Source organism: Panthera tigris, chromosome A3 (assembly GCF_018350195.1).
Source record: "Panthera tigris isolate Pti1 chromosome A3, P.tigris_Pti1_mat1.1, whole genome shotgun sequence".
Classification (NCBI taxonomy): domain Eukaryota; kingdom Metazoa; phylum Chordata; class Mammalia; order Carnivora; family Felidae; genus Panthera; species Panthera tigris.
Window position 1 is genome coordinate 64,017,077 of NC_056662.1, and position 24,752 is coordinate 64,041,828.

At 39.6% G+C, this 24,752-nt stretch overlaps 1 protein-coding gene across 3 annotated transcripts in view; it reads left to right on the top strand.

The window, feature by feature from the left end:
• The window catches only part of CAMKMT (calmodulin-lysine N-methyltransferase), a 403,961-nt gene that overhangs the window by 334,401 nt on the left and 44,808 nt on the right, over nucleotides 1-24,752 (top strand). For 2 of the 3 annotated variants that reach the window (XM_042981308.1, XM_007097849.3), the window contains exons 4-7: nucleotides 5,708-5,768; nucleotides 7,921-7,975; nucleotides 9,037-9,100; nucleotides 17,050-17,116. In XM_042981308.1, coding sequence (XP_042837242.1) covers nucleotides 5,708-5,768; nucleotides 7,921-7,975; nucleotides 9,037-9,100; nucleotides 17,050-17,116 — 247 coding nt within the window. The remainder of the gene's footprint in view (nucleotides 1-5,707; nucleotides 5,769-7,920; nucleotides 7,976-9,036; nucleotides 9,101-17,049; nucleotides 17,117-24,752) is intronic. The other variant, XM_007097852.3, reaches the window with a different exon arrangement.

The window sequence follows — 24,752 nt, forward strand, 5'->3', positions numbered from 1 at the left end:
ATTAAAATGAGGAAGTAAACCAAGAGAAGAAGACAAAGGAAAGAGAAACAAGAGATGAGATACAGCAAAAGGGCAAAAGAGAGCCTGGAATGATAGTGAAGACTGATTCTAGGCAATCAGCTGTGCACCATGCATAGGGCGCATTCGTTCCAGACAAAGGCAGATCAGAAGGCACCAGGAGAGATTTCCTCATGAGGTTGATAAAATACCTGATGTGAGGGCACCTGGGTGGCTCAGTGAGTGTCCAACTTTTGATACTGGCTCAGGTCATGATCTCATGCTTCATGGGATCCAGCCCCATGTCAGGCTCTGCATTGACAGTGCGGAACCTGCTTGGAGTTTTCTTTCTCCTTCTCTCTCTCTGCCCTTGCCCTGCTTGTGTGCTTGTGCCTTCTCTCTCTCTCTCTCTTCCCACCCCCCGAATAAATAAATAAACTTAAAAAAAAAAAAAGAATACTTGATGTGAATGAATGTACTGAGAGGGGAAATTGACAACTGGATTTTGAGATTGAATAAAAATCTTAGCAAATGAGAAAAAAAATGGACAATTATAAACTCCACAGGAAAGAAAGTTGTACATGAGAGGAAAAGCAATCATAGTTTACTACATGGCTCAGTATTATTTCATGGCCATAAGGGAATTGACAAAGAGTAGTGATCTTCCCAAAATTATAATATATCTATGATAGGAAGACGGTGATAGTGGATGGATAAGGAGCATGGTGTGTGTGGCATGGGGAGGGGCGTGTAGATGAAAGTGAAAAATGCTTATCTTCCATAGTGGGGGTCAACAGATTTTGCCTGAAACTGAAAAATCAAGAAGTAACAGTACACACATATGTAGAAATATGGAAGTAATTGCCAGAAGCATCAACTAAAAGAATTGGAAATACTAGTTTCTGAGAAAGGAGAAAGACTGGGTCAGAGGGGATGGGTACTGCTGTTTGTCTTGATCATTCTCATGGAACTCAATGGCTCTTTAAACTCTGGATAAGTTCTTTAAAAATAAAATCCTATAGGGGCACCTAGGTGGCTCAGTCAGTTAAGTGTCCTGACTCTTGGTTTTGGCTCAGGTCATGATCTCATGTTTTGTGATTCGAGCCCCTCTGTAAGCCTAGAGCCTGCTTGGGATTCTCTCTCTCCCTCTCTCTCTGCCTCTCCCCTGCTCACTCTCCCCCACCCTCTCTCCCAAAATAAATAAAGAGGGGTGTCTGGGTAGCTTAGTCGGTTGAGCGTCCAACTTCGGCTCAGGTCATGATCTCACAGTTCATGAGTTCGAGCCCCGCGTCGGGCTCTGTGCTGACCGCTCGGAGCCCGGAGCCTGCTTTGGATTCTGTGTCTCCCTCTCTCTGCCCCTTCCCCGCTCATGCTCTGTCTCTCTCTGTCTCTCAAAAATGAATAAACGTTTAAAAAACATTTTTTTAGCAAAATAAATAAACTTAAAAAATTTCTTTAAAAAAGAGACCACTGTTTCCACAAATAGGAATGAGAAAACTTTTTTAAATAATGACATTATTGACATATAATTCACATACCACACAGTTCACTCAGTGGTTTTTAGTATATTCACAGAGTTGTGGAACCATCACCACAATCAATTCTAGAATATTTCCTCACTGGTAAAAGGTCACTCCACATTTACTCTCAACCGTCCCAGCCCTAGACAACCACCACTCTATATCGTGTCTATGAATTTGCCTATTCTAGGCATTTCATGTAAATGGAAACATGTAGCACATGGTTCTTTGCTTTGGGATTCTTTCACTTAGCATAACGTTTTCACGTTCCATCTGTGTTGTAGTAGCATATGAATCAATACTTTATGTCTTAATTGCCAAGTCATAGTCCATTGCATGGCCATAGCACATTTTACTTATGTGCTTACTAGTTGATAGGCGTTTGAGTTGCTTCTGCTTTTTGGCTATGAGGAAGAATGCTGCTACATGTACATGAGTACAGATTTTTGTGTGGACCTATTTTCTATTCTCTTGAGTCCATTCCTAGGAATGGAATTATTGGGCCATATGTTAAGTCTATATTTAAGTTTTTGGTGAGCTGCTAGACTGTTTTCCAAAGTGGCTTTACCATTTTACATAATTGCTCCTCATCGTCGCCAACATTTGCTATCGTCTGACTTTTTTGGTTATAGCCATCCTAGAAGGTGTGATGTGGTATCTCATTGTGGTTTTGATGTGCACTGAGATCACTTTCAAAAACTTAATACATTCGCAAAGATAAAATACGTTGTCAAAATCTCATCTTGGCAAGGCTTTGAGGAAGTAAACACTCTTATTTGGAGGTATATTTTGGTACAAATTTAGGGGAGGACAGTTTGATATATCACAATGTGATATGTACTTAGCTTTTGACCAGATTTCCCATTTCTGGGCATTTGACCTATGGAGAAAAACCACATTTGGGGAAAAAAGTGTGTCTTCATTATACCACGGTTTATAATCTCATTATATCAAGAACTCAAAATAACTTCTATCAAGAGGAAACTAGCTAAATAAATTATGATGCAGACATAAAATCCCTAGGAAGTCTTTAAACACAATGATGTGGGGTGCCTGGGCAGCTCAGTCAGTTGAGCCTCCAACTTCAGCTTAGATCATGATCTCACAGTTCGTGGATTCCAGCCCCGCGTCTGGCTTTGTGCTGACAGCACGGAGCCTGCTTCGGATTTTCTGTCTCCCTCTCTATCTGCCCCTCCCCCATTTGTGCGCACTCCCTCTCAAAAATAAACATTAAAAAATTTAAAAAAAAAAATTTTTTTAACATGTATTTTTGAGAGAGAGAGAGACAGAACACAAGCAGGGGAGGGGCCAAGAAACAGGGAGACACAGAATCCGAAGCAGGCTCCAGGCTCTGAGCTGTCAGCACAGAGCCTGACAGGGGGCTTGAACCTACCAGCCGTGAGATCATGACCTGAGCTGAAGTCAGACACTTAACTGACTGAGTCACCTAGACGCCCCCAAAATTTTTTTAAAAATTATGATGCAAGTAGATTTTTATTGTCATCACAAGTTATCCATCACATATTGAGTGGGGCAGAATCAGATTGCCAAATACCTGCACGATAAGATGCCATTTGTGTAAAATATCTTTTTTTTAAATTTTTTTTTTTTACATTTATCTATTTTTGATAGACAGAGAGAGACAGAGCACAAGTTGGGGAGGGGCAGAGAGAGAAGGAGACACAGAATCTGAAGCAGGCTCCAGGCTCTGAGCTGTCAGCACAGAGCCTGATGCGGGGCTCGAACTTACCAGCCATGAGATCATGACCTGAGGTGAAGTCGGATGCCCAACCGACTGAGCCACCCAGGCGCCCCTCCTTGGAGAGCTTTTTATGGAATGATGTCCAAAATGATACTAGGGGTTATATAGCAGTGGTGGAATTTTAGGTGATTTTATTAACTTTGTTCTACATATTTTTGTATTTAATTTAGTTAAAAATCAACCTCTATAATTTTTTGAGAAAATTATAAAACTCTCCTGAAAAACTATGCATTTTAGAAGTCACATTTTTGTAGTTAATCAAAGCTTGAATTTTAGTTAAATACCCTTCCCCTATCATTATTTTTTAAAACCTCAAAACCATCTACTAAAGGCATAAAGAAATTTATTATTCTGGTGATTATATGCACATGGTGTAGAATACTGTCTTGGGCTCTTCCTTTGGAAAATTTTATTATGTGCTTTAGTCTTTATGGAGTTCTTTTTATGTGGAGGTATGCCAGGTATTAAGGACTTTGGGGTGTGACAACGTTCACGGGCAGGAGCAGGACAAAAATGTTCTCCATCTGTTCTGTCATTGGGATAATTGTCTGGGGTCCACATATTCTCTCTTCTACTCTTTTGTCCCCCTTCTCAGGAGAATAACATTATTTTTTTAACATTTCATTTATTTTTGAGAGAGAGAGCTCGTACATGCGTGCAAGCAAGCGGGGGAGGGGCAGAGAGAGAGGGAGACAGAGGATCCAAAGCCGGCTCTGCACTGACAGCAGAGAGCCTGATGCGGGGCTCGAACCCAAGAGCCGTGAGATCATGACCTGAGCCGAAGTTGGATGCTTAACCGACTGAGCCGCTTGGGTGCCCCAGGAGAGTCACATTTGACGATGAATTTTTCTTGGAGCTCATTATAAGTTAGCAACTGTTCTACATACATATCGTATATTTTATGTATTTAATCCTGACAGCAATTCTGTGAAATTGATACTACAATTACATTATTTTACAGATGAGGAACCTGAGGCACAGAGAGGTTAAGTAAACTACCCAAGGTTACTCAGCTAGGGCATGCAGTCCAACATGCTGGGAGTGGAGCCCAACGAGTCTGGTTCCGAAGCACCTGTGGTCTTAACTGCCGTACTCCACTGCCTTTCTGACTTTCCTCATGAATACGACTGCAACGCCTCTTGCTGGGGACCTTGTTCTCTCCCAAACTGTTGTTTCTACTAGAAATACCATGGAGGCTGAACTTGTTGAGCACACTTGACTGAACTCTCCTGCAGCACATGCTTCTGTGGGGTCACTGTCTTTGCTGTCCCTATATTTACCCATTGATTCCCTTAGGCTTTTACTTACCATTTCTTTGCCATCCTCTTTTCTGAAATATTCGGATTTCTCACTCTTTGAAGCTGGAGAGGCAGCTGGGAGAGAAAAAAAATTTAATGCTCATTAGGTGTTTCAGCTTTGCATCCAGACCCATTAGAAGAGCGTTTAGTGCTAAGGCGGTGAACATTCACTGCTCTTCCTCGGGAAGGCAGAGCCTTCTCAACCTCAGGCAGAGCGAGATGCTGGTGCCCTGCCTGCCTGAGCTTTGAGTCTGGCCCCTTGGGGAAAACATAAGACCATGGTTAATTCTGATCATAGGGGTGATTCACATTCGTTGTGAAAATCTTTGGAAAATATAAAAAAGTGTAAAGGAAACACATTGAAAGCACTTGCAACCCTACCATCCTGTGATAACCACTAGAAACTGTCATTTCCATGCTTGTCTTTTTATTTTTAAGGAATTCACATTCATTCATGAAGACTATATAAGTCGTCAAAATAAATGACTTCTAAGAGATGATTTTAGAAAATGCCCATACATGGACTTTAGTGGGGAGGATTATTGTTAAATTTAAAGATGTGCCAAAAGTTGGTGAAATTTAAAGTTCTTAATTTTAATCTCCAGTTTGATATTTCTAATTGCAGAAAGGAAATCATTGTGCATGTTTGAAAAGATTAGGATGGAATCAAAGAAAAAAGTATAATGACCTCTGGGGTTTTTCTTTGCTCCTTGCAAGTGATTTTTTCATTTATTTTTGCCTCATATGGGCTGCATAAATAGTAGGTATTCAACTGATGCTTATGGATTGGCTGAGAAGAATGTTCATGTGTACAAGATTATCTACCTGAAATCCCATTAAAATTGAACTTTTAATATTTGTAATTTGATTGTTATTGTTTTTGCTCTCTTATTGTGATTGAAATGTAGTAAAATCTATTTAGGATATTTTACTGTTTATCTGGGAAGGGAGCTATAATCAACAACAAAAGAAACCCATGTGATATGACATATTACAAGTAATAATTATGTTAAGTTTGGTTCAGGTGGAAATACCTTGTGCTGAACATTATTTTTAAAAGCAATTTCTTACGAGAATGATTATAGAACAGACTCCTACAATCAAAAAGTGTATCCTCTTGTGTTTTCCAGGCATCTGGCCATCTGAAGAGGTTTTGGCTTACTACTGCCTCAAGCACAGTCATATATTCAGGTACAAAGCTGCACTTAAAAAGATATTTTTTAGCCCCTTGTGGATATTGTATCTGCATGTTAACGATTGCCATGATTGCATTCTTCAAATTAAGTTGTTAGAAACATATAAAAAAGAAAGAGAGAAAGGAAGGAAAGAGGAAAAAAAGGAAGGAGGGAAGGAAGGAAAGAAGGAAGGAAGGAAAGAAGGAAGGAAAGAAGGAAGGAAGAGAGAGACAGAGAGAGAGAGAGAGAGAGAAAGAAAGAAAGAGAAAAAAAGAAAGGAAGAAATAAAGAAAGAAATAAAAAGAAAGGAAAAAAAGTTCATGGTGAAAACATGTTGCTTCTGAAAAAGAAATCTGAATTGCCTTTGGGTACTAATATTGCACAGCAAGCTTTTTGCTATATGTCAAAGGCTTTTGATTTCCACTCAAGGCATTTTATTTCACTTTGATTTTGGGGAAACAAAAGTGAAGCTCCAATCAATCCTTACTGATTGTGAAGGTCAAAAAAAAAAAAAAAAAAAAAAAGAAGAAAAGAAAAGAAAGAAAAAAAAAACAAACCACAATAAGGACATTCTTTAAACTTCTGCTAGGGAAATCATTGCAGAATATTTGATAAATATATACCCCACAGCTCTTATTTAAAGATGCCATCTCACCCCTGGTTTTAAAGGTATTTTATATACCTAACAATATGTATTTGTAAAATATAAATTACTATTACAAACTCATGCTACGGAAATAACTGTTTTCAATTGTCAGTGTGCATTATAGATTAAACCCATGGATGGGATTTAGGAAAAAGGGGGGAAAACCTCCTTTTACTTAAAAATTCTAAAGATGTTTGGTAGACCCAGAAAATACAGGTTTTTCATTTTAATTCTCATTTAATAAAAGTCATCTAATATATACTCCCTGAATAACCCATTATGATTCCAGACAAGTCACTAGAGATCATGGTGTGTGTTTTAACAATATGTACTTACAAGATTGGGTCAATAATATGTATTTTTTGAAGCTCTGTGGCCCATATTTACCAACCAGTCTATAATTGCTTTGAACAACTAAATGCCCATTAAGTGCATTTCAGAATATGAACATCCTCGTTTGGCCTCTTCTCTTCCTCTTCCCCCTCTTTGCACCTCTCCCTCCCTTTCAGTTATCTCTCTCTCTCTCTCTTTTTCTTTTCCCCTGTGGAGGTGATAAACTTCCCAACCTGGGAAGATGCAACAATCTTAAGGGTTTAAGCATATAAAATAACAGCAGGGCAGTATTGAATTTGGGCCACAAAGCTGCCCTGGGAGTCCGGCATTTGGCTCTTCTCGCTGTGCGTAAGCTTGACTGGAGCTCCAATCATCGAGCTGTGGGCCAGGGCAAGAATGTCACACGTTGAGGGCTAATATGTAGGCACAAAGGGGAAGGTGAGTGCCGAGTGCCACCCTAGACTGTCCGCTTTAACTCTGAACCGCTTTACTTTGGAGCGGCGAAGTCAGAGCCCGGTCATTACTTTAGCCCGGGTTCGCTGGCTTAACCATATTATGCCCCCGCATTGTTTATTCACTGTGTTGTCTTGGGGTCAGTTGTGATTTAAGTGTTAATTGCTAAATGCTCTTTGTGTAATTGTTCTTTATGGGGGCGGTTCGGCTTTCCAAAATGTTTCAGTTTGGTTTCCATTTTTTTTTTTTTTTTAAATTCCAGGTTGCATTTATTTGTGTGTGTGTTGTGTGTGTGTGACTATAACATAGGTATATACACACTCATATATGTTCTTCATTTACTTGTCTAACTGTTTTTGAAGGAATGAATGTGGATTAACAGTGTTATCCTTTCCTAACAATTATCTTTCGCTACTCTAGCTAGTTTAGTTCTAAAAGACAGCGCCATTGACAAGGGAAAAAAAGGGAACCTTCTCAGATTTTTCAGCTCAGCGGTGGTAATGTTGCAGTGAACACTAATGAGGGAACCCCCACTGATTTGCCTGCTTTGTGACTTTTCTATTTCATAATTATTTTTAAAACGCAAAGCAACATGAGGTAGCCTAGTCATGTCTCTACAACTTCCTGGTAGTGCCGTTCTTACTGCAGATGGCAATTTGTTCTTGTAACATATATATCTCTCTGACCATTTTCATCTAATTTGTATGGGTTCTACCATTTCTTTTCTCTCTTTCAGGGACCTTGCTGTGTGTGAGCTAGGGGGTGGCATGACATGCTTGGCTGGGCTCATGGTAGGTCTTTTCTCAATTCCAATCCCATTCAGAGGGAGGAACAAAAGGAAAAATGTTCCAGGGCCTCCAACTGCTGGGTCAGAGAACCGTCAACAGCATCAGCTGCGGTCAAGCTGCCGGGTCTTGAGAGACCTTCTAGATTGACTTACTTTCGGATCATATTGATTTTATGGTTGCCTCGATGAGCAGAAACATTTTACCTCAGTGTAGTCAATATCGCTTGTTGTGACATTCCAGGCCTCGCGCAGTCTTTCTTTGCCATAGCGAAAGCATTTTTTTTTTTTTTCAGATTATAGTCCCATTTGCTAAGATACAGGAATAGCCCGGCGAATCACAGTTGGAGCACCATGATATAGCTGCTAATGTTTTGCCTGCATTATTACACCAACAAACATGATCCAGAGCGCTCAGTAATTAGATTCTTTTGAATTAGATTGGCCATTCAGGAACGTCGTTCCCCATTCTCTGGGTTCTGAGTCATGTATTCAGGAGATATTATGTAGCAGCACAGTGCATTAGACAAGTTTTTATGTCTCTACAAATAAAAGCATATTGTTACACTGATTGGCATTTGACAAACCTGTCGCTCTTACACAATGTGTCGAGGTTACAGCCCAATGTGCGAGCATGTCAAAGCTCACAAAAAAATTACCCTCACAAAGCCATCTGCCTGCAATGCAAAGTTATATGAAGGGCATCAGGCAGTCAGACAGAAGCGAGCTGAAAGGCAGAGTGACAGACAGCCTTGTATGATGGCTCTACTAGATAAACAGAAGCCCACAAATGAAAGCCTCTCAGAATACCATCATCCGCTGTCACAATGCAATTACCGAACAGAATGATAGCAAGATAGAGGCTCCCGCAAATGGAATGATAAAAGTATTGACTGATTTGATTGAATGATTAAAATAATGCAGACATAAAATGGAAAAAGATTGAAGATTGTTACAGAGGAATAGGTGAGGAAGCATGATACTGAAGGCTTGTCATTCCTGTCTTCACTTCCACACAGACAAGCATATTTGCTCATTGTTTGCTGTGCTCCTTTTTTTTTTTTTCAGGTTGCTATTTCTGCAGATGTCAAAGAAGTTCTGTTAACTGATGGGAATGAAAAGGCCATCAGAAGTATCCTTATTCAGATAGAAAACGGGTTTGTTGTGCTCATTCCCTTTTCCCGGCTGAGTAACAATTGATATAAAGAAAGACAGCATGGGGTATTAAAAGAGAATTCCCCCCATACACATGATAAGTAATTAAGAAAAAGTAGAGATATATGGGATTCATTGGATACGACTGTTTTTTTTTTTTTCTTTTATCTCGATAGATTTTTACAGTCACTTCTTGTTAAAGGAGCCTATGATTTGTGGACCTCTCAAGGCAATAAGAGCATTTGTTTCATAATAATTTCCAGGCATTCTTGTCCTTTTATTTCCACGGAAGTTTCCCAGGATAAAAGAAACAACTGAATATTTATTATATTGGATATTGCTTGCAAAAATTAACATCCAGCTTCATGTTCATTATGACCTTTCTTGCGTTCGATACTGAACGTTATGTGCTAAGTAGCATGGTACCTACTCTCATTGCTAAGGGGTTACCTGTATCTCCCCCTTGGAAACAGCTATCAGTCTTTCGTTATTTCCTCTTATTTAGGATTATAAAAGCTATCTCTTTTTTTTTCTGCTATGCTGTTACAGTTCAAACTCCATTATATTAGATTATGCTTTACCAATATGTACACAGAGTTCGTGAAAATTGAACTGTACTTTAACTAAGAAAGCAAGCATAATTTGTGGCTACTTTAGCAATCGAGCTGACTTGTTCAGGAGCAGTTAACAGCCGTTAGAAATTGAGAGGCGAAGTGGAAGGTATATTTGCTTTGGATTTTTTTGGTGTGCCTTACATTTGCATCATGAAGGAGGCAATCTACTTACGTGAATTCTAGACCCCTAAAATGCCAAAGCACTTTTGATTTTTGTGGCCTCTTACATAAAGCCTGTTTTCGATTTTCTTTTTCTACCCCTGCTATGTAATTTTTTTTTTTTTTTTTAAACAAAACTTGCAGCAGCTCTATCAGGCTGCTCGAACTGGAGAAAGGGGATGTGAGAAGCACAGTAGCTAATATTGTTCCGCAGCACCTTCTGTGCTCTACAGAGCCCCACCCAGCTAATTGCTTGACAGACTTAAAAAAAAAAAAAAAAAAATTCGGGAAGGAAAAACAGCCAATCACAATCTTGGCCTTTCACACAAGGGAAAGAGATCACAAAAGGTGCTTCCTTTTTTAAGATGCAGGATTTTAATCATGATCTTCAGACTGTCGCAAGTTTCTCAAAATATCCCCGGAGATGAGCCTGTGCTGTTTCATTCACTCTGCTTTATTCTGAGTTATGCCTTGCACTGTATCATTTCACTGTGCTCCTCCTTCGCATGTCAGGGAACACAGACAGTGAGATGAAGTCAGGTATGCTGGCTCAGCCCCAGTGGATGTTCCCCCACCCCCCTTGGGGGTGGGGGTGGGGAAACGAGGAGGATTATTGGACAAGAGAGGGTCAATTTAGCCACAGAAACTTTCAGGTTGGGCCCGGCAACCCAAGGTTTTCCTCCAAGTCAGCAGGTGTCTCATTTAATAGCGTCAGAAACAAATGCGAACTTTTATCAAGCTATAGGAACATCTGTAGTCAGCATGTAAATTTAATCGTGCTAAAATTATTAGAGAGCTAAAGTACAGAGCTTCCAAAGAAGGGAAGCAATGCTAATGTCATTAATTAACACACCTTTGCTTTAAACAGCAAAGATGCCATGCCAGCTCTTGAAACCAGAGAGGAAAAATCTTAGATTCTGTATTCACTCTGCTGGCCTTTCAAGGAAATGATTGGTACAGCCCCCTCCCAAGAAAATGGATTTTTAACATTTGGTCCTCAGAAGCTCAGCCCTGAGAGTGCTTTATTGTGCTGGGTTTTACAATGGGTTTAATATAGCGGGGTGCCAAAGGGCAGGAGGGGAAGAACTTTACAATGTAGATAAAGTAGGTCCTTTCAGGATGCAGACCAAAACTCGGAGTGTGTTTTATTTCATCTCTCAGGACTTTCCTGATGGAGTTCAGTTTTTATCATGCAGCTGTTCTGTGTGTGTGCCTTTTTCTTTTGTAACTAGATCTAATTTTTTTTTAATTAAGAGAAAAAAGCATGCATAAAGCCTTAAAAATTGGCAATGTGTTTCTCCTGCTTTTAATACCGATGTTATTCTCGATTTGCTAACAGAGCTTACAATTGGCATTCGTTGTAAGCTGTTTTCCTGAATAGGGTTAATATGAATGAAATTTTTTTTTTCTATTTGTGTGCCCACTTTCTGTGAGAATAACTAATTTACTGAATCACATACTGTTGATGCATATAGATCGAAACAAATTCATTTAAAAATTACTGTTTACATCTTTCCTTTAAAATTTTAGGAAGCCTAAATTATATACCAGTTGTAGGATATTATCCAAAAATTACTTTCTAAAAAGTAAAAGTGGATGTCAACAAAAAAAAGGGGGGGGAGAAACATTGCCAGAAGCCAGGAAATCTCTAAGCAAAGCTGCTAATTATTCTTAATGGGCAAGATGAGCACATTAAGAAACAAATGAATACATCAGTGAAATGTAATTGAAAATCGACCTGGCAATCGCACATCACATCTGAGTATTGGCCTGTATATTATTCTCATCATTTTAAAAATTATTTTTGTTGTTCTTGGCATCTGAATTTAATGAATCCAACCGAATCTTACTTTCTAGTCTCTTAGGCTTATAAGGTTCTAGTTTTTACCTTCTTTTAAAAAAAAAAAAAACAGCATGTTTTGATATTTCCTTTTTATCTCCTGTTATTTCTATTTTTTAACATGTAGTGAATGGATGACTTCTGAATCTTTATTTCCTAGAAGCATGTCAACCAGTTGTGAGGTTATTTATAATCTTCCCTAAGATGTATCAAATGGATTGGCTATGTCTTTCAGAGCTCTTTCCCTTGACCCTGGAAAGCTAGATGTTGATTTGAGATCTACTAAACAGAGATATCTGAAAAGAGATTAAGACTTGAGGTATAAGTGAATGTTGTGAGTCCTAAATATTTTCTTAGACTCGTGGGTACGTGCCCCTCAGGTTCTCCTGGGTCCTTAAACTGCATTGCTGGGTCTAACCCAGAGCCCCTCTACCTGAGAGCTCCCTCTCCTTACAGATGCCATGTGTATCTGCGCCCAAAGAGAACAAGAGATAAATTAGAAATGGGATCCTTTGGTTCGTCCACCTCTCAAATTTACCTAAAATAGTTTGAAATGCGTACCCTCTGCTTTGGCATGGCCCTTTTGGTGTAATAAAGAAAGAAATCTCTCGGTGCCTACAGATAATAATTACTCACTACAGTTCATAGCTGGTGATGACAATGACAGAAGAATAGGGGAGGGAAGTGATATACCGAATTACTGTCGATGCTAAGCCTCTTCCAAATCATCATGAATAAAAGTACAACACCCAGAACTAAGGAGCCCTCTCTGGTATACTCACTAATTCCCCCAACACAAGCACCCTGCCTTGATCCATCCTTAGGAAACATCAAGTGTATTATCTGCACACGGTGGAAGTGCTTGTTGACCCATTTCTTGTGCTCCTGACTCAGGCGTCTTATTCCCCCAGCATGCACAGTCCGGACCATGATCTCGAGCTCAGGGTCCACCAAAAATTGGTAAATCTCCTGTGCATTTTAAAGATGCTACCCCTGGCTTAACATTATTTATTAGCAGAATCCCTGACTTGAGGAATTAATAAATTCAGCTTCCTGTAGACTGTGCAGCCTGTGCTGCGGATGGCTGAGACCTTGGGAATGCCACGCCATCGTCCTGTGTTCAGGTCTCTTCCTCTAATAGCTGTGCCAACTGCACTTCTGTTTGGTGGCTGAGTCATTAATGGATTCCATGTGCCTCATACTGGGTAGGAGCTCAATAAATGGCTTTGGAAATTCAATTTAACTTAAGTAATAAATTAATCTAAGTAATTAATTAAAACTAACCCAACCACTATTAATTGCACGCCATTTCAGGTGCTAAAGACATAGAAGTGGACAAGACGAACCAAGTGCCTGTTCTTATGGGACTCGGACTGTGCCTTGGCTGGAGCACATTTATACATAGGAAAGACATTGAAAATCTGCAGGGCAGAAATTCTTTGATTCCTTCCAGTTATTTAAATTCTACAATATAGGGGCTTCAGGGTAGCTCTGTCCGTAAAGCATCCTACTTCGGCTTAGGTCATGATCTCATGGTTCACGAGTTCAAGCCCCACGTCCGGCTCTGGGTTGACAGCTCAGAGCCTGGAGCCTGTGTCAGATTCTGTGTCTCACTCCCTCCCTGCCCCACCCCCAAGCTCATGCTCTGTCTCTCTGTCTCTCTCTCAAAAATTAAATAAACAAAAATAAAATAAACAATAATTGTAGAAATAAATATAATTTATAAATAAACGTGAATAAATTAATATTTATAATTTATAATATATTATAATGAGAAAATAAATATAAATAAATATTAAATATAAATAAATAAATAAATAAATAAATAAATAAAATTTTTAAATGTTTGTTTACTTTTGAGAGACAGAGAGACAAAGCGTGAGCAAGTGAGGGGCAGAGAGAGAGGGAGACGCAGAACCCGAAGCAGGCTCCAGGTTCTAAGCTGTCAGCACAGAGCCCAATGTGGGGCTTGAACTCGTGAACCACGAGATCATGACCTGGGCCGAAGTCGAACGCTTAACCAACTGAGCCACCCAGGCGCCCCCTGCTAATTATAATCAACATTAGAATTTTTTTTAAATAATAAATTCTACAATATAAACGTTAACATTATTAGTTCTGAGTGGCAGGGAGAGAAAATAAAGCCTAACTGCCAAACCTCATTTTAGTTACTCACCAGCCTCTTCGTCCTTCCAAAGCTTTTGCCTGAACTCTTGAAAAAGATAATGAATTGGCATGAATTAGGCAATGTGTCAGGCTCATCCTATGGAGTACTCCATTAAGCCTATAAAATTAAATAATTTATTATTTATTAGCAGAATCATTATTCCTATTTTTGAGGTGGAGCTCAGAGAGGCTAATTTACCGAAGTTCACACAGCCGTTAAGTATCAAAATCAGCTTAGAAGCCAGCCAGGTTCATTTGGCTTCAAAGCTTCCCTCCCCCCGCCCCCATTAAACCATTCTGTTTCACCAAAACCTAGAATGGTCTGCTGAGTGTCATCTTACATTTTCCTCAGCACCCTCAGTAAGAAAAGACCTCTCATCCAAAAACATCACAGTTGACACTGCTAACAGAGTTCAAAGCATCTCCTGTCATCCTCTCAATTCCTTTGATAACAACCACATTTAAGAATGTTTTGCAGCCTTTAAACTGGCAAATATTGCCACATCAAGCATTTTTAGAAACCAGTGATCAAAATGAACAGGATTTATATTATAACTTCATGGTTTTCGACCCTCACCTTGGATGGTCCAGTGGAAATAAAGGTAACATAAACTCAGAAAGTATTGCTTTCTGAATCACAATGTTTGTTTTATCATTTTATGTTATTTTTTTAAGTAGGCTTTACAGCCAGTGTGGGGCCCAACATGGGGCTTGAACTCACAACCCTAAGACGAGGACCTGAACTGAGATCAAGAGTTGGATGCTTAACCTACTGAGCCACCCAGGCTCTTATATATACATACATTTATATATATATGGATTGGATTTCCTTTGTTACTCTGAAGTGACACTAAAAAATGATAAAATTTGTTATTAGATACATGCCAACCAGAGGAACCACCTCAAAATCTGACCTAAAGTGAAGGTTGGGGGGAGCAGAATATCAGAATGTATCTCTTAAGATATTTAAATACACTACTGCCATTTGTTTTTCTCTTTGGACTTGTTTTAATATAAAAACACCTCCTAAACCATAAAACATATCTCCTTCCCAGTTCTAAAAATAAAGCAGCCCAAATACTGCTGTGAATTTTTTTCATTATATTAAAAAAAAAAAAAAAAAGCACCTCTAGAATTACAAATACGTACACTTGCTTCAACCTGACCACCCAGTGCCACAGGTTTATAAATTGTATAAAAGCATGGAGCGTTAAGATGTTTACTAAAAATTATTAATAGGTTTTCAGGCTTATGTAATTTAACTTCCCTGTGACTATTTTATAAGAAGTATTACCTCCACTAACAAAATAATATGTTTGGCTTGATAGATTAGTCATGTACTCATACGACGCTACAGGTGAACCAGGCACATTGTTGCATGCGGTGGGATGTCATGGAAACGTCGAGAAGGGTGTGGCCGGCGTGTGGGGGAGCATAACCAAAAAACAGTTGTCAGTTGATTCTTCACTAATTTTGGTCTTCTCAGAATAAAGATGTCAGCTGTCCTTTCTTACAAGACAGTTCGTTTAGAAGACTTTCCTGAAATACTTTCTTCCTGAAATAGACAGAACTGTAGGCCGATGTGTCATTTTAGTTAATCAAAACAAGTAGGCAAATTAGTCTCTTTTATTTTTTTAATGAATGTAATTTAACGGTATTTAATTTGCATACAGGAAAGTTCACCCAGAAAAAAAAAAAAAGTCTCCATATAATGCACTTTTGTAAACCTCCACAAAGCCCTTCATTAGGAGACCTAATTGATTTTTCCTACCCACTCCTGGGGGGAGAAAGCTATCACAGTACCTGCTTATTCACTCAGAGAAGAAATGGGTGTGCCTGATGTTTCAAGCAGAGATTTGGGTTAAAAAGTCCTGTGGCTCTGTTCTTACGGGGAGATCTTGGCCAATGCTTGTTTGGAGCATTCAGGAAATCTGTTTTTCTATAATAAAAAAAAAAAAAAAAAAAGGAAATCTGTTTTTCTGAGCAATAGGGGAACATCGCTTGTCTGCTTGGTGTCCTCCCCATGGGCCCAATTTAGTTCAGCTTGCAGCCTTCGGTGGAATTATTTTATTTCTTGCTTATTTAAACCTGCCTTGATCCGAAAGAGGGACTTGGAGGCTTTTTACAGTGACGCATAGGATATACCATATGAAATAAATGAGAAAGTGAGGATTATTGAAATCAGAAAGCCAGGAAAATATGATGAAGCCAGGATGAGAGGTCAGTACAGAAAACACATACCATAAGAGCTTTTGTGGTTGATAGAGTTTGGTCATCCGTTTGGCTCTGGATTGCACAGGGACCAGAGCAAGAAGAGAAATGAGGACAGTTGTAAGATTTATAGCGCCTGGAAGTTGAAGCAAAAAGGGTTGATCTCAAGTCTAGCCTTGCCCCGGTGTTGGAATGTGACATGATTTTTCCCACGGGCCCTCATCAAGATGGCGCTGTGTGATGTAATGGACTAGCTCCTCAAAACATCTCTTCGAGAAATATGGCTTTTCTCGTACAAGCCCTTATGTGCCAGCAGATGGCCAAAGGCCGCGGCATGAGTCTGTAAAGCCAGTTCTTCAAGGGGCCTTTCCCTGGACTGACTTTCTTCTTTAGTAATTTGTTTTCTCTCAAAGGCTCTCCAAGCTTTTCTGTCTTTCGCCTCTCACTTCCTCCCAAGCCCTTCCCTGCTGCTCGTCCCCATACTCTCTGCTAGCGTTTACGAGATTGGAAATTCTTCAACCTGGAGAGTCTCCGAAAACTGCCTTTGCCCTCCCCACTGACTGAAAGAGGCTTGCCTTGGGGCTTGTAGCTCGTTTAAGCAAGTGGGGCATGGTGCCCACACAGGAGTCATCTACACCCACCAACACTCATAGCCCTGGGCCTTGCCAGCATGCTCCCTGAATGTCCATTTCACGGGTGACAAAACTGCAGCCCAGCAAGTCCAGAGAGCTTGCCTGTGGCAAGCAGTTCAACATTGGTGGTGAAGAGTGGTAGGAGAGCCAGGGCTAGACCCTTCTTCTCCTACAACTCTTCTCTTTTCACCGTGCTGATTCCATGTACAATAAGAAGATCGTCGTGTTTGTGGACCTTTTGGTTTTGTTTTGTTTTGAGTCAGTTGACAGTCTCTGCAGAAGCTTTCTTAACTGTGTCCTTCAGACGTGAGAGACATCATCACAAGGAATCAGAAGGCTGGTGTGTTTAAAACTCGGAAAATATCAAGCGGGTAAGATACCCTTCTGCATTAAAACACTCTGGTGTTCTCACTACCAGGGATGATTATTAAAAATAATAATAGCTAACATTTGCTGAGCATTTACTGTGGGTCAGGCCCTGTTCTAAGCACTTTAAAAGTATCTCATTTAATGTTGAAAAGAACTTGTAATGAGGCAGACGGACATTTTCATTATCTTCAATTAATAAGTGAGGAAAACTGAAGTGTATTGAACCCTGGGTTGGGAATGATTTGAGGGTTGAGAGTGTACAGGATGAGGCTGGGGAGGTCCCTCGTGAGACCTCCTTATGAAGGCTCTGTTACTAGGGGCAGTCTTGCTCCCAGGGACTTTTTCATTGTCCTGACCTGGGGAGAGGATTGCTACTGACATCTGGTAGACAGAGGCCAGGGATGCTGTTAAACCTCCTGCAATGCACAAGACGGGCCCCTTTGAGAAACCTCGCTCCATTCATGATTGTAAAATGGGCTAGGTGTCCTTTCCCTTTCAGATTCTGTTGATTCCTATTCAAACTTAGAGAAATGCCTCCCCTCAACCCAAACAATAGTGCTTTCTGTGATGCTACATTTCCTTTTGCCCTGATGATAGGAACCAGAAGAGTGAGTAATCATCGTTCAGTACTTTTCCCATGAAATGTCTGTATTTGTGCATTTTTCATGCATAGGTCAAACCCCAGACATTAGAAGAACAGTCTGATTTTTAACTAACTATTTAATTTATTTATTACTCTTAACCTGTCACCCTTTGATATTTTGAGTTTTCTCTGTGTTGAAGATGCTTTCCCACCCAAACTGCTCAGTTTGGGGGTGTGGGAGGGAGATGAATGAACAGCAACAACGCTTAAAACCTACAGTGGTCAACACATTGGCATGAGGCCATGGAATAGCAATAATTATTTTTCTCTCCTGTCAGCTGGTGAAGATAATGGAGTGTCCACGTATGTGTTTTGAAATTTCGCAGTAGAATGTCAGAGTGGGCTGGTGGCACAGGGGACAATGTGCTCTGTGTTCCTCATGTAAATAACAAACCCTTTCTGTTTCCCAGAAAGCCTCAGGCAGGTCAGGAGAAAGAGCAATCTGTTACCTGTGTATCCTTCATTCTTAGGACAGCCTTCACACCGCGGTGTAGACTGCCCTACCCTTCTGGGGAGGCCTTCTTTAGGGACGTGATTTGCAACCTGGTCTTTTAGTTATCAATCAAAAGCACATTTTCTATGTTGTCCTCATTTACATTTATTTAATGCTTAAGGTCATTTGTGACCATTTGAGTGTATTTCAGCATATGGAATCAGGGAATAATAGATTTCAGCATCATGCTGTGAAGTGAGATTGTGTTTTTACAAGACATAATGTTGTTTACTGGGTGTTAATAATCACTAATTAATAAACATATCTACATTTCTAAAATGTGCCATTTTGAGGAATAAAAATGTCAAGTGTTTAACTTACAGAGTGCAACAGAATTTGCTGTCATCTTTTCATAAAATAATTGTTACAGAAAGAAGCAAAATGTCGTTGTTCAACACAGGACGTATCCAAAATGGCCTTTGTTTCTATTTACCTGTTATTCAAAATGCGATCTCTAAATATGTTGTTCTGATATGTACCTGGACATATAGTCTACATGACAATAGTCTTATAGGAACCTCCCAAGGTGAGAGATTTGGGTTTTTTGTCTTTATCTTCTATTCATTGTGGTCAGTTTTTTCTCTTCTGACCACTGCAGGCATTTTGTCCAAAGTCTACTAAAAACACTTTGCCAGATAACCAGCGGATGAGTCAGACCTTGAAATGCCTTGATCTCATATTAAGAAGCTACTTGACCACTTAACCTTCCAGAAGCTAAGAGGAAACTGCCAACCAGTGATGTAGTAATCAGCATTTCCCTTCTCTCCACTGCTTTCCCACCCATAACCAGTACAATATGATGAGCACATTAGTTCCATGCGAGAAGAAATAAAAGGAAACTGTTCACAAAAGAGCTAAGATATAGTTCAATGTTCTTTTTTATTGCCTCAATGCCTATGCAGAATTTCTCCTCCAAATTGGAGGTGTGGGATAACAGTAGCGACAGATAACTAAGAAGTATTTACCATAGCTACAAAGCCCACCCGTGAGCCCAATATTTCTGCTATTGAAAAGCACTTCAAAGCTTGACATGAAGTTTGGAACAGCCGAGAGTTTCCTGTGACTTCATTCGCAAAGGAGATGTAACAGCAGAAAGGTGTATCAGGGTATGAGGACACGGGGCCTAGGAAATGGTGTGTTTTTAGAAAGGAGCGGGAAACTGCCCAGAAATGGCAACGGCACCCCAAGCTCCCCTTCCCGCTGCTCCAACAGCATGCTCAGTGACCATCAGCCTCCTCTTGCCTCTCAGCCAGGGCAGACGCGGGTGCCTGTGGGGCCCCACATTTTGAGGGCTCTCTTCAGGAGAATGAATTGGATGACATCTTACTTTGGCAAATTTTACAGAAGCATTTGACCATAGGAACACATCACTGGGGCGCCTCATGTGCTTGGAAGGAGCCTGTGCAAGTAAGGGACCCAGATACTTAAGCTCCACTAGCTTCACAACGAACCCACCCCTGCTCTCCTAAACATCACCACCCTTGCCTAGAATAACGCCCTTCCTTTAATAACAAACTTTCTCACTCCCCCTGTTCCATTCTAATCCCAGTCTAATTGTTGCATAGTGAGACAGACATATCTGTGGAGGCCCGGGAGCTTTAGCCCCGGTGAAGGAAGATCTAGGATGCCCATTGATGAAGCGTTATATCCATTTCATCTCACAGATCTTAATACAGTCATTTGATGGTTCACGTGTTTGTCCATCCATGTAGCCATCCACTCATTTAACTGATAGGTCCAAGGCATTCTGCCTTTGAGAATATAAATATGGAGTTAGCGAGAGTAACTTGTGAACAAAGGAAATTGTGCTGCTAAATATAGCCGGAGAGTGGTGGAAAGAGCAAGGATATTTACGGCTTCTCAATTGTTAGGTTTATCTGAAGCTGTCTTCAAAACCTTGACTGTCTCATAAAAAAGCATTTGGAGCTTTTGACGTCTACATGCTTCTGGGTGTTCTAGAATTAGTGAAGGGCGTCATTCTCTGGTTAATATTAGTTAACAGTTACAGTATTTTAAAAAATCTATTAAATATACCCTGCTGTGATATTAAAAGTAAGTTTCTGCCTAAGAAAAGAGTTTATCTTTGTGTGAAAATTGCTGGCGAATTTAGGCCTGTGACTTGTATTATTCTTTGATAAACCATTAATTTTAGTAAACTATGGAACTTATTATAACATTTAAGACTTCTTTATAACCCAAATTTCACCTTTATGTGGGCCCCCAGGACTGGCTATTGGCCCCATTGCCCTACTGCTTTTTAAGATTTATGTCTTTTCTGAGGCTCTTTTCCTTTTAAAGGTTAAATCAAGGGTGTGAAAAATGATTCTAAAAGTGTAAATGTCCACCAAGTGGGATCCAGTTGCTGATTTTTCTAGGCCTTCTGCAGCCTGCCCTCACTTCCTTCACTCTCCTCATTCAGTCTAGCTCCCTCTGCTTCCCCAGCATATGCCTTCTCCCTTGGCCCTCTCCAGGGGCCTTCTCCCATGGCCTTCTCCTGTGGCCTTCTCCCATGGCCACCCAGGCCTCTGCACTCTCTGGACACATTTGGTCTTTCCCGTCACTGGCCTTAACCAGTCCTATTCCCTTCCCCCTCGTCCTTCTAAATTCTTCCTTGTAGGATGGCCTAATTATCATTTATCCTGCCTTAATCTTGTCATCCTTTTAACTTCCATTGGCCTTAGACTGATCCCACAGTTAAAAGTGCCATATTCTCTTATTGCTCAAAGCATGTTGTCTGTGTCTTCTTTCATTCATTTCTTTTTTTTTTTTTTTAATTTATTTAATTTATTTTTTTAATTTACATCTAAGTTAGCATATAGTGCAACAATGATTTCAGGAGTAGATTCCTTAATGCCTCTTACCCATTTAGCCCATCCCCCCTCCCACAACCCCTCCAGTAACCCTGTTTGTTCTCCATATTTAAGAATCTCTTATGTTTTGTCCCCCCTCCCTGTTTTTATATTAATTTTGCTTCCCTTCCCTTGTGTTCATCTGTTTTGTATCTTGAAGTCCTCATATGAGTAAAGTCACATGATATTTGTCTTTCTCTGACTAATTTCACTTACCATAATACCCTCTAGTTCCATCCATGTAGTTGCAAATGGCAAGATTTCATTCTTTTTGATTGCTGAGTAATACTCCATTGTATATATATACCACATCTTCTTTATCCATTCATCCATCGGTGGACATTTGGGCTCTTTCCATACTTTGGCTATTGTTGATAGTGCTGCTATAAACATTGGGGTGCATGTGCCCCTTCAGAACAGCATACCTGTATCCCTTGGATAATTATCTAGTAGTGCAATTGCTGGGTTATAGGGTAATGGTATTTTTAATTTTTTGAGGAACCTCCATACTGTTTTCCAGAGCGGCTGCACCAGTTTGCATTCCCACCAGCAGTGCAAAAGAAATCCTCTTTCTCTGCATCCTTGCCAACATCTGTTGTTGCCTGAGTTGTTAATGTTAGCCATTCTGACAGGTGTGAGGTGGTATCTCATTGTGGTTTTGATTTGTATTTCCCTGATGATGAGTGATGTTGAGCATTTTTTCATGTGTCGGTTGGCCATCTGGATGTCTTCAGAGAAGTGTCTATTCATGTCTTTTGCCCATTTCTCCACTGGATTATTTGTTTTTTGGGTGTTGAGTTTGACACGTTCTTTATAGATTTTGGATGCTAACCCTTTATCTGATATGTCATTTGCAAATATCTTCTCCCATTCCTTTGGTTGCCTTTTAGTTTTGCTGAGGTTCATTCATTTCTTGACAAATATTTCTGTCACTTTCTGCACACCAAGTACTATTCTAGGTGCCAGAGATGTAGTGATGAACAAGACTGAGAAAGCCCATGCCTTCTTGGACTTCACACTCTAGCAGGGGAGACGGATAATTTTCTTGAAGGCAAAGGTTCTGCTTAATATGTTTTTCTATTCCCTGAAGCAATTAGTACGCTTTATCCCTGCCATAGAAAAAGGTTTTTAAGATTTGTAGTTGGAGCACATTTTGAAAGACATGAATCCATAAGGCTTATGGAACCAAATAATTTTTAGTAGGAGGAAAGTCAAGCTCTGGAGACTCAGACATCAGTCTATACATCAGATAGCTGACTTTCATTTCAGGATAGGCTTCTTCTCAGGAATGCCTATGCCGTGTCTATAGACAAACTGACATTGTAAGTAGGCATTTATCGGTCCTTTGTCAGGTTGAAGAGGAAGGTTAGAAGAAGGTAACTGAGATAAGGAGGCTGAAGGCTGTCTTTGGGAAATTTTCTGATAACTATACCTGTTAGTGAGTTTTGCTAGAATTATGTAACAGAATCTTGAGAACTGCTGACAATTCTAGAGATGCCACAGTCCTGTTTCCTTCCATTGCTATCTTGGATGTGGGGGAAGGAAATTGCTACATGTACTTTCTATTACGAACATTTTTTATTTGTCTGACAAATTTAAAGAAGGATCTATGCCCCCTACTCTTCAGTGTTTTGCCCTGAAGAAACCAGCTCCCACAGGCATGTTATCCAGTTTTTGATTATTTTGATAGAGTTCTCCTTTTTGTATTAAAATGAGCCAGATTTTAACAGTTGGGGACATTGTATTTTTTAAGGCATCCTCTTAAACTTCAGTAAATTAAAAATTAAGGTCTCTTATTCTAAAATAACATTACATTAACTCTTTGGACATGCGGTTTCCTACTCCTCACCAAGATCAAAATCTCACTATCCAAATTTGGCCAAGTTCAATATTGATAGCCAGGTGTGCATGTCAGACTACTACATCCTCTGCAAAAATGCCTTCTAGTTTTAAGAGAAAAATCACTCCTTTATAGAAATGTGTATCACCGAAGTTACATATCAAATAAAAACGTCTTCATTTTCTTTCTTTTTTATTTTTTAGAAAAAAAAATTTTTTTAACATTTTTATTTATTTTTGAGAGTCAGGGTGTGAGTGGGGGAGGAGGAGAGAGAGAGAGAGGGAGACACAGAATCGGAAGCAGGTTCCAGGCTCTGAACTGTCAACACAGAGCCTGATGCGGGGCTGGAACCCACCAGCTGCAAGATCATGACCTGAGCCAAAGTCAGATGCTTAACTGACTGAGCCACCCAGGCACCTCTCTCTCTCTCTCTCTCTCTCTCTTTTTTTTTTTATAGAGAGAGGGAGAGAGCATGTGTAAGTGGGGGAGTGGGCAGAGGGAGAGAGAAAGAATCTTAAGCAGGCTCCATGCTCAGCACGGAGCCCCACCCGGGGCTCAATCCCACAACCCCGAGATCATGACCTGAGCCGAAATCAGGAGTCAGAAGCTCAACCGACTAAGCCACCCAGGTGCCCCAAACGTCTTCGTTTTCAAAGGATTTCTTCACTTTAAAATGGACAAGGGGCAATCTTAAAATATTTTTTTAGAGAATGGCCACATCATAATCCATTGCTAAAAACTAATTGTTTTTTAACTTTAATAATAGTCTGTTTTCAGTATTTTGCCATTACAAACAGTGCTGCAGTGAACACATCTGTACGTAGACTGTATATTTGCAAGTATATCTACACAACAGACTTTCAGAAGTGAACTTTGTCTATTCATATGGCTCTACCAAAGGGTAAATTACTACCTGTTAGTAATATATTTTCCTATCTGTTAAGACTAGTCCCTTGTCATTATGCTTTCTTTTTAGAATTTTCTAAAATTATGTTGGTATTTTTATTACACTGGCATTTTCATTGTGATTGAAAGAAATATAATTTACTAAGCCTTGACGTCTTTATGACTGAGTCTTCCTATTCAAGAACAGGGTGTTTTCTTTTTATTCAAGTTTTTCCAGATGTTTCACTGGCACTTAAAATCTTTCTTCATGTCTCTTGTTAAGTTTATTTTTGGAAATTAGTTTTGTTTCTCTTATAAATGAGCTCTTTTCTTTCATATATTTTCTAACTGGTTGTTATTTGTATGTTTATAAAGGAAGCTACAGGGTTTTGTATAGTAAATGTTTAGTCATCTCTATGAGTTATTGTTTCTGAAGTTTGTCAGTTTATTTTCTTGAATTTTCCAAATAAACAATCACATCATCTGCAAACGATGACGATTTTGACTTCTTTCCAATTCTCATACCTTTTCTTTTGTATCCCTTGTATACTTTTATTGGATAAAAATTTCCAAGATGATATTAAATGATAGGCATTTTTGAATATGACTTTGTTGGGACTCCTCTAATATTTCACCATTAGCTATGCATTAGCTTTTGAGTGGAAATACATATGATATTTTTATCTTGTTAAGGAAATTGTTATTGGTTCCTAGTTTTTAAGAGATTTTATTATAAATAAATTTGGAACTTCAGCAGGTGCCTTTTTTGCATGAACGGAGCTGAGCAAATTGTTTTTTTAATTTCACCTGTAATTATGACAAGTCCTATTAACCAGTTTCCTAATATTAAAGCATCTCTGCATTTCTAGTCACTTGGTCATGGAGTCTTAATTTGTCCTTTAACATGCTGCTGTATTCTAACGTGATA